This window comes from Drosophila grimshawi, unplaced genomic scaffold (genome assembly GCF_018153295.1).
Source record: "Drosophila grimshawi isolate 15287-2541.00 unplaced genomic scaffold, ASM1815329v1 contig_848, whole genome shotgun sequence".
Taxonomy (NCBI): Eukaryota; Metazoa; Arthropoda; class Insecta; order Diptera; family Drosophilidae; genus Drosophila; species Drosophila grimshawi.
The window spans coordinates 5286197-5302345 of record NW_025063692.1 but is presented as its reverse complement, the minus strand read 5'-3'; the positions used below and the strand labels follow the sequence as shown (position 1 = coordinate 5302345).

General features: G+C 35.3%; 2 protein-coding genes across 3 annotated transcripts in view; both read left to right on the top strand.

The window, feature by feature from the left end:
* The window catches only part of LOC6566366, a 60524-nt gene extending 49591 nt beyond the window's left edge, over positions 1-10933 (top strand). The window contains exons 9-17 of one of the 2 annotated variants that reach the window (XM_043216027.1): positions 57-168; positions 249-441; positions 537-745; positions 1164-1294; positions 1394-1575; positions 7182-7405; positions 7505-7805; positions 9479-9691; positions 10171-10933. In XM_043216027.1, the coding sequence (XP_043071962.1) occupies positions 57-168; positions 249-441; positions 537-745; positions 1164-1294; positions 1394-1575; positions 7182-7405; positions 7505-7805; positions 9479-9691; positions 10171-10769 (2164 nt within the window). In that variant the 3' untranslated portion in view covers positions 10770-10933. Of the gene's footprint in view, positions 1-56; positions 169-248; positions 442-536; positions 746-1163; positions 1295-1393; positions 1576-7181; positions 7406-7504; positions 7812-9478; positions 9692-10170 lie in introns of both variants that reach the window. The other variant, XM_043216026.1, reaches the window with a different exon arrangement.
* Position 10934: 1 nt separating this feature from the next.
* On the top strand, positions 10935-11408 carry LOC6566365 (AF4/FMR2 family member lilli-like). The gene has a single exon (XM_001992008.3). The coding sequence runs from the start codon at positions 10935-10937 to the stop codon at positions 11367-11369; it is 435 nt and encodes a 144-aa protein (XP_001992044.2). The 3' UTR covers positions 11370-11408.
* The last annotated feature ends 4741 nt before the right edge of the window (positions 11409-16149 follow it).

Here is a 16149-nt window from a genome sequence, read left to right as displayed (position 1 = left end):
TGCCTAATATCTATATAGATATATATACATATATATGATCCAAATTCAATCTACAGATATAATCGTGAGGAGGTAGTTAGATCTTTAGGCAAAGAAGTTAACTTAAATCCACCATTAACATTAGGACAACTACCCGATACGCCAGAGGAATTATTAAAATTAGATCAGGTATATATACTATATACATATGTACTTTATCTCTCACAAAATCAATTGTGATTCTGATTTTGATTACACGTACTTTGTAGGTTTTCATAAAATCCGAACTTAAAGTCGGCGTCATATTTGTCAAAGAGGATCAATATTCGGAAGAGCAAATTTTGGACAATAATGAAAATTCACCGCTCTTCGATGAGTTCCTAACGCTGCTCGGAGATCGCGTACGCCTACGCGGATTCGATAAATACAAAGGTGGCCTTGACACGGTGCACGACCTAACCGGTACGTGGATCTACATATACATATATACCTAAATCCAGATCTACATATATTTTTCGTCATATTTCGAGTAATAATTATGCACCAATCTATTTTAGGTCTATTCTCCGTTTATACAAACTGGCGCAACATTGAGATCATGTTCCATGTGTCCACGCTGCTGCCATATGAGAAGCACGATCCCCAGAAATTGCAACGCAAACGTCACATTGGCAACGATATCGTCTGCGTGGTATTCCTTGAAGCCGACAACACTCGCTTCAGTCCAGCCTGCATCAAAAGCCACTTCCTGCACACCTTCATACTGGTAAGTCATCGATAAACCTCAACATAACTCAGAATCTGAGAATGTTATATATTCTTGATAAGCATCAACAGCCATGTTGAATTCTCTGCATTCAGAAGAAAAATAATCGAAATTTTTGAAATTCGTCATACTCAGCTTATTATTAAAGTCAATTTTCTAAAACTCCTAAAACCAAATGTGTTGTTTTCTATCGCGTGTCAATGTACAGTGGACAATTTTTGTTACTTATATTATTTAATAAACGTTAATGTTTTGAAGATATCATTTTAGATAGTTTATAAATGCAATTTGAAAAATCTGAACTTTCAATTCGACAACAACTGTAGAAATTTCATCAGTTGTTAAAGAAATCTTGAAATTTTATTGCTTTGATAGTGAAGTTGATACACAAGCATTATGTATACCGTTACACTTGTAGGTGCGTGTATCGGCTCGCATTAAACACAAGCCGACACGCTACGAGGTGTCTGTCGTGACACGAGACGAGGTCGGCGCCTACAAGCCCTATCTGTGGGAGCAGTCCGTGTTCGAGAAGGGTCCGATGTTTCGGTAAGTTGCAATTGAGATTGAGATTGAATGATGCATGTCTTTTCTTATGACCCCCTTCTCCGGCTGCCCCGGCACCCCATCTTTGCCATCTTTATTTAGCGAGTGGCTATTGACGAAGATTGTGAATGGAGAGCGTGCCTCGTATTCGGCACCAAAGTTCGCCCGGATGCAGGAGAGAACTCGATCGCAGATGCTCGAGGATCTGGTGATGAATCTATCGAATCATGCGGAAACTGGTCAAATACCGAAGCCGTATAGGCGGGGCTCCTGGCGACCCATTGGTGAGGATGAATATTTCAAAATGTTGCATGCCAGAGTTTTAGACAACAACCAACAACAACAACAACAACAGCAATACCAACAACAACAACATGAACACTACAACAACTGCTGCTATTGCAAAGAGCAGCAACAGCAACAGCTGACTTTGGGCTTCGACAGCACACACACACACACTACACACAACAACATCAACAACAACAACAACACCAACAACAGCAACAACATCGCTGAGCAACTACAACTGCAACAAGCACAGCAGCAGCAGCAACAACAATCAGCAGCAACAACCAGAATCCTCCGCTGCAATTTATGCTGTGGTTCTGTGATGCACCTCTGTATGCGACATAGTATGTGTAGTCTACCCGCACACACACACACCACACACACACACCACACACACACACCACACACATTCCCAGACATTTATTGAAATCCTTACAGCTTCAAAATGCGCTTCGCAATTTTTGCTAGACTGCATTTTAATTTTGGTTGAGTTCGTCTCGCCTTTTGTGCAGTTGTGCATTCGAGTTCAGTTGAACTAGTTCACACGAACCAAGTGTTTCTTGAGTTCCAAAAAAACATGTCTCGCTCATTTTGCACACCAACTCTCGAGCAGTGTTGCCAACAGCACTTGATTAATCTCTGTACATATGTACATATGAGTAGATGAATGATTCGTTCGTTCCCTCTCTCACTCTCTCACTGTCTCTCTATCTCACTCTCACTCTCTCTGTCTCTCTCTCTATATCGATGCTCGCGGCATGAATGATTGTTTTTGCCTGGTTGTGGTTCCTGTTTCAACTGCCGTTGCTGCTATTGTTGCTATTGTTGTTGCAACACTTCCGCACACCATGCCACACACACACACACACGAAAACAGAAAGACACGTTTACACACGCAGCGGCACACATTTGCTCACACTTCCGTTTCCGCCATTAACACATCCGCCTGTGTTTGCACCCAAAGGAATCACAGAAAGCTGCGCTTCAAACGCCCTTCTACGCCCTTGCATCACCCACCCCCTGCCCGCCGTCACATTGCAGTCGAAAAAATATATATAGCTGCCCTTGAACTTATTCATATACATATTTCTAACCAAATGCATTGTTTAAATTCTAAGAAAATTCATTTTTGTTATTGAAAAAAAGAAGCAAAATTTACTTGCCTTTCTACATTTCAGCGAAACTATTTCATTATTTTTATTATTTCCAAGAAAAGCAAGGACAAATGTTGTTTCTTGATTCTCAGGCAAACTTGTTAGCTGCAAATCGCATGTAAATTTTATGTATAGTTTTCTTCCTTTTATTTATTTGTTTTTTTTTTTTTTGAGTGTAGGACGCTGTGACAAATTCAACAGCCGACAATCTGTTTGGCAGCGAATATATTGCCACCCCTCCCCTTCCCTCAACACCCCCACGAGGCGCCCCTGGCCACATGGCGTAGCTGAAGTTGTCCGGCATGAAAAAATGTTGTACATTTTATCGGCTGTGGTCAATCTTCTTCGTCCTCTTCTATTTATTTATTTTGTTTTTATTATTGTGTTTGTATTTGTTTGTTGCGTCTTAGCCACACATTTTACATGGTTGTTGTTGTTGTTGTTGTTATTATTGTTGTTATTATTGTTGTTGTGAGTAGTTTTTAGATCTGTAGTTTTTGTATTTTTTTTTTGTTGGTTGCATTAAGCAAAATAAATGTAATTTGATTTATTCATGCACATAGCACAACAATCCGCAGCCACAATTCACACAGCAGAACACAACACCCTCCTCTGCACTCCGTACACCTCTCGTGAGAAGCACCCCCTCGCCCGACCACCCAGAACACTCACTATCCAAATGGTAGCCAGCATTGGCATTTTCAGCCCCTTTGCCACTATAGTTATGCATATTAAAATCATGCAAATTATTGATTGATGGCTTTCTGGAGCATTGCTCCACACACACACACACACACACACACAGACAGAGACAGCACCTCCCTGATGGTTCCCAACTTCCATCCTAACGTGAACACCAACCCCCGCTCCCTGGTGACTTTCCATACCCTCCCAAAGCAGTTTGAATAGTAACTCAATTAGATTGGTCTACAGGCAAATGTGGCAGTTGAGCATTCCTTTGAGACATATGTCCAACTCAGAATATGTATCTTTTAATCTATTGAATACATCAACATCATTCGACTTTAAATTTTCAATTTCAAATTGTTTGGGTCAGTTAGTTGATTTTGAAAGTTGTAATTTCAATTACATTTCTTGTCATCTTTTTTCAAAATCTTTGCTTGCAATTTTGCTGAAATTATTATTTGTTGTTGATTTTGTTTTTTTGTAAAGGACAATTATCTTAAATGAACATATTGGAACATACATTTTAAGATCATTTTTCGACGTTAATAATAAAGCCCATACACATTTATTTGCAGATACTTTTCGAATTTATGACTTCTGAGTATATGTTATAATTTTGACGTAGAAAAAAAGTAGCATCTAATAGTTTTTCACCATTTTTGACCTCAATGTGAGATTTGGAATTTGTATATTTCGTAACACTTACCGTTTTGGGCTGTTCTTTGGTCACAAGAAAAGGAAAAGAAAAAAACACCAATCAATCAACAGACACACCAATCAATCAGTCACCAATCAATGCGTGTGTAGTCAATAAGTGAATGAATCAATTGTCAGTCAATGCAATTTTTTTTGTTGAATACATACACAGCACTAACGAAAATATTGCGAAAAATCCTTGCCATCCTCCACCTAAGCAGGAAAAATCGAAATCACAATGTTTCGTAGGAGATTGTATGTAAGTATTACACTTGAATATGGAGTTCGGAACGTTTGATGTACGGATTTTTCTCGCTCTCCAAAAATCAAACAGTTTAGGACAACGATGAGAAAATTTCAAAATTTATACAAAATTACAAACACATGATTTCAATTCGATTCTCAATTGGCACAACAGCAATCTGGCTATATTATATGGTGTATTGGATACATCTTTCAAAACTATAACGGTTACCAACGAAATAAATGCAAGACAAAACCAGAAGTTTAAGCATCGATTCAAGTTGTACTTTTGTTGGAAACGTTTCTCACAATAATATCAAAATCCATGAAGAACTATGTATACGAAAATCACTTTGAAACTCTCGAACACAATCGTATTTCGGACGAATATGATCTAAAAATGTCGATTTCATCAATGATTGCTTTAAATCAAATTTTTGAAGTTCGTTTCCGTGATTCTGATTTTAAATCGTTGTCGGATCACTATTTCATGTTCAATAAAAATAGTCGAATTAGCTAAAATTAAAATAATACATGATCAAATTATAAAACCATTGAACGCACTAAACAAAACCCCATTTACCTATTTGCATGCCATAACATAACCAGTAAAAAGCAACAAATTATAAAGATGAATAGCTAAAAATTCAAATCACAGCTGTGTTCAAGTGCTGCCCCTGATCCCTGGCCCAAATTTGTCCTGAAACTTTGCAGTGCTGACTCTGCAATTGATTACACAAGCTAAATTTCACTGTTCACCGTTTTTATTAGTATATTTTATTGGCATTTGTATTTTTTGGTAATAACCAGCACTCACCTGGCGCCAAATGGAATACAACACAAAACTGCCGGTCAGCTCAATGGGTCTCTCTCTCTCTCTGTCTCTCTCTATCTCTTTCTCTATCTCTATATCTCTCTGTCTCTCTCTCTCTCTCTCTCTTTTTTAAACAAAAACGAAATCAATAGAATCAAAATAGAAAAGGATATTTGGCCTCTCTGCAGAATGTGTAATGTATTCGGTCGAAGCTGAGTTTGCTGTCAAGTGCATAACTTGATTTCCATATGGCAGCTGCGACCCTTAAGCGTTATTCACGATATATATATATATATATATAGCTTGTGCTTTCAGTTTTTGCACAGCACAAAAATTCAGTGTAAATTATATTGGAGTTTGTCCAAATGAAATGATTACTTTACATCACTCATTCCACAAACAACTCCAGAAAAATTAGACTTAACTTCAGATGAGTTTTCCAAAAACTCGAACAATCCTTTTAATACACTTAATTGATGGAAAACTTATAATTCATTTGAGTACGCTGCCTTGATCGCTGCCATCGTTGTTCTTGTTTTCAGTGTACATTTGTAGATATATAGTTTTGTATACTCGCATTGGCAACAGTCAGATGAAAGCAACATTTTGCGGCAAGCCTTATATGATTGATGGCTTGCAGAGACTTCAGCTGTTTCCAAAGTATTTTGTTGCTTGTGTATACAAATATAAACAAACATATGTATGTACTATGTATGTGGGCAGCAGGTGAAGGCGACTGCGATTAAAAGGCCAAAAGGTTTTTGCTACCCTCTCAATATATCCGTAGGGGTTACAGCAAAAATTACAAACTATTTGCAAATTCATTTAAAATTTAGACCATTCTTAGCCTTTAGAGAATCATATATGTGTTGTTGATTTACACATATATATTTATACATGCATAGTAGGTAACTCAAAAATATGCTTTAATCAAATACCAATTCAATTTCCTTATTTCTACAACAATCCCTTCACTATAAAAATTAATCCTAATCTACATTGTTACATCTCAAAAACAGTATTTACAAGCTTTAATATAGCCATATAAATACAGACATAAATATTGAAATTATAATTCAACAATAGTAGATATTTTTATTTCGTTAATTTGTTAACCTAGACAACAAACAAAAATAAATGGAAAGTAAAATTACTCTAGCGATTTCGATTAAAGGGCTTTCTACAGGAAATCTCCCAGTCCAGCATACCCCACTTCCTTGTCCCAGTTGCCATGTTGTATAACACAATATATTTAACAAATTTTTGAATGTGGCCTTAAACTTATCTAAAGCGTTCCCCAAAGTCATCATACATGTAGGGTAGACAACTGGCCCCTTTCTCAAATAAATAATAGTTATAAATACGTGGGAATGTATCTTTGCATAACTGTTCCCCCATTCATAGTTGAACACATTGTAAATGATGCTCAAAATATGCTCAATTTAGCTATATCCATTATATATGTACCTGGGATGCATTTTAAGCACTTTTACTCTCTTAATAATTTAAATATACTTTAAAACGGTTATTTTCAAAATTGCAATGCTGATATTTATTATTTCTGTAATTTATTTCTTTATTCTGTAAGACTAAAAAAATGAAATTGGATTTTTAGAAATATTTTATGCCTCGCACATTATTACGCAAATTATTACGCACATTATGGGTAGCTTTTGCTTTGTAACATGATCAAAAATTAAATATTCTATAATATGATATGGAAAATTCTTTAATATCTCGATACCAATAATTATTTATATAAGCTTTTGAGTCAACTTATTTAGACAGTAAATTAATTCTATTTATGTAAATATATATCATATTTATATATATATATATATATATATATATCCGAAATTATCCAATACCCTATATATAACAAAATTAATATTCAATTATCAAGTTATGCAATCAAAATATAATCCAATCCACATGTATATATCAATAACTAATCCAAATTGAAACCTCCGTTGAACGATTATTTGTAATCTATATATTTTTGAAACAGGCCATATGAGACCCTCGTCACCGCTGCTGGACTCAGTTAGGGATCAGTTCGAGGACTATGATCAATTGGCAAAAGACTTTACGCGTGTATTCCTAAACGAAGAACCATCGTGCCTCACAAATGCCCATCTTTTCGACGTGGTCTTCCTGGTGGGCCAATCGAAGCAAAAGGCCCGCTTAATTGGCGTACGGGCCATTTTGGGCGTACGAAGTCGTGTCTTTCAGGTGGAGCTGACTAACTAACCCCCCATTAACCAACTTTCACCTAAAGAGCTCTGTAAATAATATAAATTATCTATTTTTATTGTTAATGGCATTTTACAGGAAATGTTATATGGCATACAGACGGGCTTCGGATCGCCGCAAATACCCGTCGCTGAGATCTTTGCACGCCCAGCACCATCGCTTGTATCCCCACAGAATCAGAAGCCCAAATCCAATAACTATTTAACCGTACCCGATTCGGACTCAATACGGCCAAAAAGTGTACCCTCATCGCCAATGGTGAAGCGGGCCTTCTCACGACTGGGAACAATAACGGCTGGCTGGGGACGATCCATACGCAATAAGAACTCAAATCAATTAAATCCGGATGACAAAAAGAAATGGATATCGTCGACAGATTGTTCGAGTAAGGGTTATTATACAATGCAATGCAACAATATCGATGCGTTTCCTTGTTCTTCTCTCTTTCTCTCTCTCTCTCTCTCTCTCCTTCTCTTTATGTCTCTCAATCACTATGTTTATTTCGCTCGCGCTCTCTTCTTAAACTTACTTGATTTATGTCACACACACACACACACACACACGCACACACACACACATACATACACACATATATATACACCACAAACCAATAAAAAATAATTAACGTCTTGGATCCTACGTTCTACGTAACACGATCGCAACTCCGCTCCTACTACGTACTACGTAATCGTAACCGTAATCGTTATCGTAACCGTAATCGTAATCGTTATCGTAACTGCCTGTTTTATCCCTAATATATACAATCAAACAAAACAAAACCAAACCAAACCAAACCAAACAACAAACGCAAAAAACGCACGTCGCACGTCAATTAACCTTAACTCGCATATTATTTAAATCTGATAAATGACTTGATAATATTATCATGATCATATCTAAATTGGGCTTACTCTGGTCTCGTTTATCGTTCTTGTCCTCGACCATGTTCTCTTGTGTCTCCAACAAACAATAATAATTATTATTATTATTATTATTTTTATTTTTTTTTTATTTCCTTTATTGATCCTATTATTTTCGTTTATATGCATATGCATACTGCTTGTTAATTCGCATTATTTGCCTTCAATATCATGGACGTCTGTCTTACGCATACTCACCACTCTGAACTCACCACAATTGTATTCAATATCATCGGCGTCTGTCGGTCCTTTGCATACTCACCACATATCTACCATCTACCTATACACCACAAATCAAACTTCTGTTTTATATTCATGTTTAAATCTGTATCTGTCGTTAAATGTGTTCTCCTTAAATGTTTCTCAATTAAAATTCTCTGACATATATAATTGGCACACTCTTATTCTGGTGTTTACCATATCTCTAACGAAATTTCAACTAATCATTTTGCACAACTGTTTTTAATTCTAATCACTGTCACTCAATTTTTCGCTCTTACAAAACTTACCATATTATAATCAAATTTATTGCAATCACATTTGCATAATTCACCACGCTTCTACTGTTATCCTCTTTCTATTCTCTCTCTCTCTATTTCTCTCTCTCTCTCTCTTTCTCTCTCTCTCTTTCTCTTTCTCTTTCTCCATGCATATTTAAAAAATTGCATTTTATTTCTTTAACTTAATCAACAACAAAAATATTCATCAAATTGGGAAAATAATTTAAAAACAAATAAAAAACAACAACATTTTCTCATCTCACGCGCCACTTTGCCTCTCTCACCAACCACAAAACCCCACCGCCCCCTGCCCCCCACCCACCGTGCGTCCCTTGCCTCAACAAAAAAATTCCAATTTTTGTTTGTGTTTTTGTTTTTTGTTCTTATTTACCGTGCGAATAATACAAACAAAAAAAATCAAACTCAACCTGCAAAACCACAATTATTTTATTTCGCAATTTGAATTTGTTCTTTTGGTTTTGATTTCCATTTAATTTATGAATTTCGCGAACCAACTTTTACCCTACAACGAAACACCACCAAAAACCGATTACCAACACAAACACAAATAAAAACCGAAACCAAAACCGAAACCGAAACCGAAAAAAAAAAACAATTTCCAAACCTGACAGACAGAGATAGCAAAGACAAGGATAAAGATAAGCCGGGCAGCAACCAATTGGCCGTACCCCGTCTCTCCGTCTGCGCCGATGCCCAAAAGGTGGACCGTGCCAAACTGGCCCAAACGGAATTCAACATCATCGAATTCGATCCGGATACGTTTCGGGTGCTGCTCGACTATCTGCATACGGGCACCTGTCCACTAACCTGTGTCTCAATACCAGGTGAGAAATAAACAAGAAAAAGCCGAGAGATACCTACCAGTCAGCATACTCGACTAAAATGTACCCTGTTACTTTCTGTTCATATGAAACAAATATCTAATTTGACTCCAGCGATTTTATAAGCCTGTAGTCGAGGTGTCAAATGGGTTTCAAAGCCCTCAGCCCATTTGAACTCTTGATTCAAATTCAGAGCCGTATCAAGCTACTAAGCTCAATATTTTGCTTTAGAATGATTTACAAGAATTGATATCTTGTATCTTGAAGTAGGATTATCGGGTAAACGAAAGACAATTTTTAGAAATGATCGATAATGGGCTAAGGGATATAAAATTGGACTCCAAAAACCAATTCGTGAATTAAGAATTTATAAGCGCAAACTAAGTTTTAATATCTCAAATTAATGGGCATTTCAAATAGTTGGAATACAAGCAGAAGGAGTTTCAATCCAAATATCATCAATATCACATATCTTCATCTAGGTCTTCTCTGCGCCGCAGAGCACTATGATCTACCGGAACTGTTGCAGGCATGTTTCCATCATTGCAAGCAGTTTTTGCGCATTGAGGTCGTCTGCCCGATGCTGATTTCGCTGGAGAACTACTACTGGCGCTACACATCCGCCTCCGAGTTGGTCAACATGATACTATCCTTTGTGGAGAGCAAGGCGCATGCCCTGTTTAAATGCCCGGAATTCCTACATCTGTCCGAATCGATGGTGCAGATGATCATGTGCCGTGAGCTGCAAACGCCCGAGATACGTAAATTTGAGGCGATGCTCGCGTGGGCGCGTCACAAGGTTGCCAAGCTCAAGAATCACCCCAACAAGGATACCCAATTCGAGTTCGAGTGCATCATGGAGCGTTTGACACGTGACCTAAACCTGTGCCGCATCTCGCCAAGTGAACTGTTGACCGTCGTCCTGCCATCCAAGTCGATGAAAAACGAACGAATCATGGAGACGCTGATGGTGCAGGTGAATCTGGGCACATATCGGATGCCCGAATTGGATGTGTACCGTCAGCAGTTGCGACAGCAGGAGTCCGCCGAGGCCACCGTGCAAGTCCATCGGGGTGGATGAGACAGTAAGAATGTGAGCTTCGATTTGGAGCAGCAACAGCAGCAGCAGTCGCTCTCGCTAGCCCTGACCACTGTCGCAACCACCGCGGATAATACAACAAACACAACCAGATCGGACTTTGGAACAATAACATCAATCACAACCACAATCACAAGCACAACAACAATGACAACAACAGCCACAACAACAACAACAACAACAAAAACCAACAACAACACCGGCTTTATATCAACACCCACATATTGTGTCGCTGGCGCCATGGGCAACATTAGCATTCAGTTGGATGCACGCGCCTATGCTATGGCCTCCGTTGCCGTTGCCCTCGAGCAGCAGCAGCAACAGCAGCAACAGCAACAACAGCATCAGCAACTGCAACAGTTACAACAGTTGCAGCAACTTCAACTACAGACACGCGACGCCGCCGACGAGGAAGTTGAGCTGTATGCCAATTTTGAATTGGCGCCAAGCACCAGTCGCGTCGCCGCCCAAATGCAGGCGGCCAAGGAGGCCAGACGCAAGCGTTGGGCTGCCGATGGCGCCAGCGGCAGCAGCGACGGCGGCTGCGCCAGTGGCAGCAGCGGCAGCGGTCGGCGTTACTAAACAGAAAATACAAAACCTGACCTAAAACCAAAACCCAAACAAGACAAAAAAAACAAAGAAAAGAAGAAAAAAAGAAAAAAAGTACGCCCTGGTTAAAGAAGAGAAAAATTGAAACAATCCAAATCGACGCTAACATTTTTAGCTCTTACATTCACCCTGCAATGACAAAAAGCAAGCCAACAATTTGAAAAGACAACAAATCCCAAAACGAGAACTAAAAGAAATGTCAAAAAAGCATTTTCTACAAGTATTAAATTTGAATAATCATATTATATACATACACATATATATAAATATATATATATATATATATATAGCATATTGTAACTAAGCTAAGCACCATCAGCGAATGCCGTCGAAAGAGATAGCTGGAGAGATAGAGAAAAGTTTGTGGCATTACATTTTTGGAAAACCCCAACACAGCAAATCCAAAATAATAATAAAAAATAAAAAAATAATAAAAAAAAAAACGCTTACTGATGTAAAACAAAGACTTAAGACAAATGTTAAGAAATTTTTTAATAAATGTTTTAAACATATAAACAAATCCTTAACAAAACAAACCCAAAACATAAAAACAAGAACCTGTATATAGAAATACATTTATTTATATTTAAATGTACACAAAGCTGACCGAGGTGCATGCGAATATTTTTTTTTTGATAATATATAAAAAACAAAGAAAAAAATTAAATATATGTGTATGTATATAAATATGCTTGCTTATAAGCAAGACATCCAGTTATATAAGTATATACATTATCTATACAAATATGTCTGTAACTATACAATCTACCACCCAATTGACAAGATGCAAAGCTATTTGCTTTCTGATATCGATGTACACATATAACCAAAATATAACCAACAGCAGAAACACAAAAAAAAAAAAAAACTAAATTACAAAGAAAAAAAACACTCAATCGCTTGTTATACAAACAAACAAAAATATATACAATATTCCAATCACTTGCCCTTACACTGAAATAATAATAGTCCAATTGCTTGCAAACAGTCAAAATAAATGCTCACCGGCAAAATAATCCAATCCAATCCAATTCAATCCAAATCCCATTGCTTGCTCACAAACCGAAACTACTAAATTAAAAAGAAATAATTAACTAAAACAAAAATAGTATATAGTGAATATATGCTTGGGCAACCAGTTAAATAGCAGCTAAGTTCACATATTGGTGTTAGACTACATGTTAGTTGACTAGATGTTAATTCAGTGGCAACGCCAAATAAATTAATGAACGAAAACCTGCATAACTGCGAGTTGCAGTTGAAAAACCAAATATCCAAAAAATCAAATTTGACATACGGTTAAACATTTTGTCTTACATTTTAAAGAAGTATCGATAAACGATAACGATAACTTGGCCCCCAAAGAATGTTCAACGGAAGTAGGCGAGCTCTACCCAAATGGTAGCCAATTCACATGCAGTGAGTTCAGTCTCTGGCAAACTTGGAATTCAACACAACTTGTGTGTTGTAATAACAATAGAAATAGTTGTAGTAGTAAATTTAAACTACATTACATTATAAATATACGTATGCGTGTCTGTATATGAATATGTGTACGATCTATAAAAGTAAATTCTGACAACAAATAATAAATAGCAAAAACGTAACGAAAACAGCAGCATTTTCAAAAGGGTTTCAAAAATCACGGATCAAAATTTCAAACAAAATTAGAAGAAGAAAAAAACAATAAATTTCAAACTTCAGAACATTTATATAGTATATGTATACATATAAATATGTGCTCCTATTATCCATATATATATATATATATATATATATATATATGTATATATATATATACCCAGTACAGCGCTGAGCATATGCTTAAAAACACTTATCCATAAGTCAATACACAATAAAATACGCAGCATTAAAAAAATCAAAAAAAAAATCTGCTTTGAGTGTGCGAAATGTTGAATTATTGGAAAATCAAATAGTCAATATAATAAGTGAATGTAATATTTAATCAAACCAATTAAAATCGTGAATAAAAACAGGTGAACTATTCAAAACTGGGAAATTATACTTATGAAATAGATTAACCACAATATACCAGTTATTACAAAAACAAAAACAAAAACAAGATCAAAAACAATGGAATGGAACTAGAGAAGAATAGATATGGAACAGTTGAAGAAACATGGAACATACACACAATTTACAACAGGTGAACAACTATACTTAAATTGAAATAAATCAGAATTTATGTTAAGAAATACTTAAAATACCAGTAAGTTAGAAAAACAAATCGAACAACCCAAAAATACAGTGTGAGACATTTGAGAACGGAACCACAAAGAAATAGGAATGACAACAGGTGGATTAGTCAACACTGGAAATTACAGTTACATTAAAACAGCTATTTAAATGCAAGTAATCCATATAAAAACAAAATCAAAACAGTTGATCTGGAAGGCATAGCAAATAAAACAGTTGAAACTATATTTAAATAAAAAACATTGCAAAATGGAACAGAGAAATACACATTTTTTTTCTTAACCAAGCTTTTGCAACAGTTGAAAATGTACTTAATGGAAATATAACTTTGAACTTTGATTAGGCTACATGATAAATGGAACTTTTTTCTGTTTTGAAGCAACTTTTGGAAACACATAGAAAACTTAATCATTGAAAATAGTACATGGTGGTAAAGAACTTGGGATATGGAACTGTTGCACTAGCAGTAATGTAATTTGAATAATAAAATATGATATAGTAAATTCATGTGAAATAGAACATAAGATTAAACAGCTAACTTGGGCGTCATAGAAAACCTGTTCAACATTTTTAAGCCAAATGCAATCGGAAAACATATTTACAAAATAGCTATTTGAAAGGGGAAAATAAAACCCTTCGATGTTAAAAAGAAAAAAAAAACCAGGAAATAATTACTGAAAGCATACTTAAGTACATTCAGTACATTAGCTATTGATGGAAATATTTACATACAAAAACAAACTAAATACAACAATATACAATATTTTGCATAATTGTACCAAGTGTTTCTAAGTGTTTGTACCTTGCTGTGTCAAAACAACCAAAAACTTAAAGATTTAATCCCATACTGTATTAACTCTGGATGTCAAACAACAATTACTTCGGAATTGACGAAGATCGGCATGCCCTTTCTATCAAAAGCTTAAGGAGTATGCAAAACATATAAAGTCGAACTTTTATCTAATTACATTTGGTTTTGCAAATTTGAATACATTACCCATCGATTTCCTGTTGTATCTACATACATTTTATAAAAAAAAAAATGTTATTTTATTTACTTAAGATTAAGTCTAGTCAAAATTCCAATATTTGATTTTGTTCCCCATTCATAATAGAGTTTATTCCTGAGATTTGCAAGATAACCTTGCACAAAATTAAAGGAAAATCAAATAGCTATACTCAATTGATGACTAATCAAAAATATTCTTTAATGTGTTTCAAATATCGTGATATTTATATATTTATAATAACCTCTACAATGATATAATGACAATTTAAATATCTTTGTACTATATTTTTGAAGAGGGTATTCGAACTTTGTTACGATGTGTAAAATGCATTTCTGGAGATATTATCGACACCACCAAGTATAAACAAAATTGAGACAACAATAATCATCCAAAACTTTTCATATACTCAACAGTAAGCCAGAAAATTTTCCATTTGGGAATGTTCGACGTCGATATTAAAATACATAAATTAGCAACAGAAGCAGACAGGACATGCAGTAGACGAATTTTTGATGGAAAAAAAAGTATTAAAAACAAAAAAAAACCCAAAAAAAAAATCTCAGTGTTTTACTAAATGCCGTGTGACTCTTTTTGAGATCATCTACTCATAATACTTACAATACAATAACCACAAAATATTGCAAAATCGAAAACCGAACAAAAATCATTCTTAAAACATACAGAAATGAAATTAATTAAACTAACTAAATTGAATGTTGTAATTGCCGAAACGGAAAACACAACAAAAAAAAAAAAAGATTAAAAAAAAAATAAATAAAAACCTCAAGACGATTTTACATATACTTATACAACAACAATATACTATATACATGCGATACATAACAATAACAATATGGCCGATTGTGAGTGGTTCGGGGTCCGGGTTGGATTGGGCCCAACCGCATAAAAGAAAATGTATGTATTGTCCCTGGGCCACTATGTTTGAAACTAAGTATACACATATATATACACACATACATATATACTCTATACACGATAAGACAGCATCTAAACTGATCCAATTATATATCTATGTATTACTTGTGTGTATTTTTTATGTATGTGTTATACTATATACAATATACTTATATACATATTTATTCGCGATAATTCCAAGTTGGCCACAGCTCATATAGCCCAATAATTGGATCATTAAATCTAAACATTATATTCATATATATATATATATATATATATGTGTGTTTATATAATTATTATTTAAAATGGTTATATAAGTTGGATCTTATATCAATTTTCGGCAAATATTTTTTGCGTGTACAAAATTCGAATTTGTTTTTATTTCATTTAAGGCTATATGATATGATGGATATAAACAATTGTAAACGACTTATGGAAGGCGATATATTTAAAATAAAACATTTGAAACAAAACTCAAATTCGATTTTCAATTCATTGGATTTTCAGAAGCGATCGGAACTAAAATAAGACTTGCATAAATTTAGAGTAAAACAATTTATAATGGAACCAAACTGCGAATTAAAGTGGGCTTTTAATTTCAATGACCA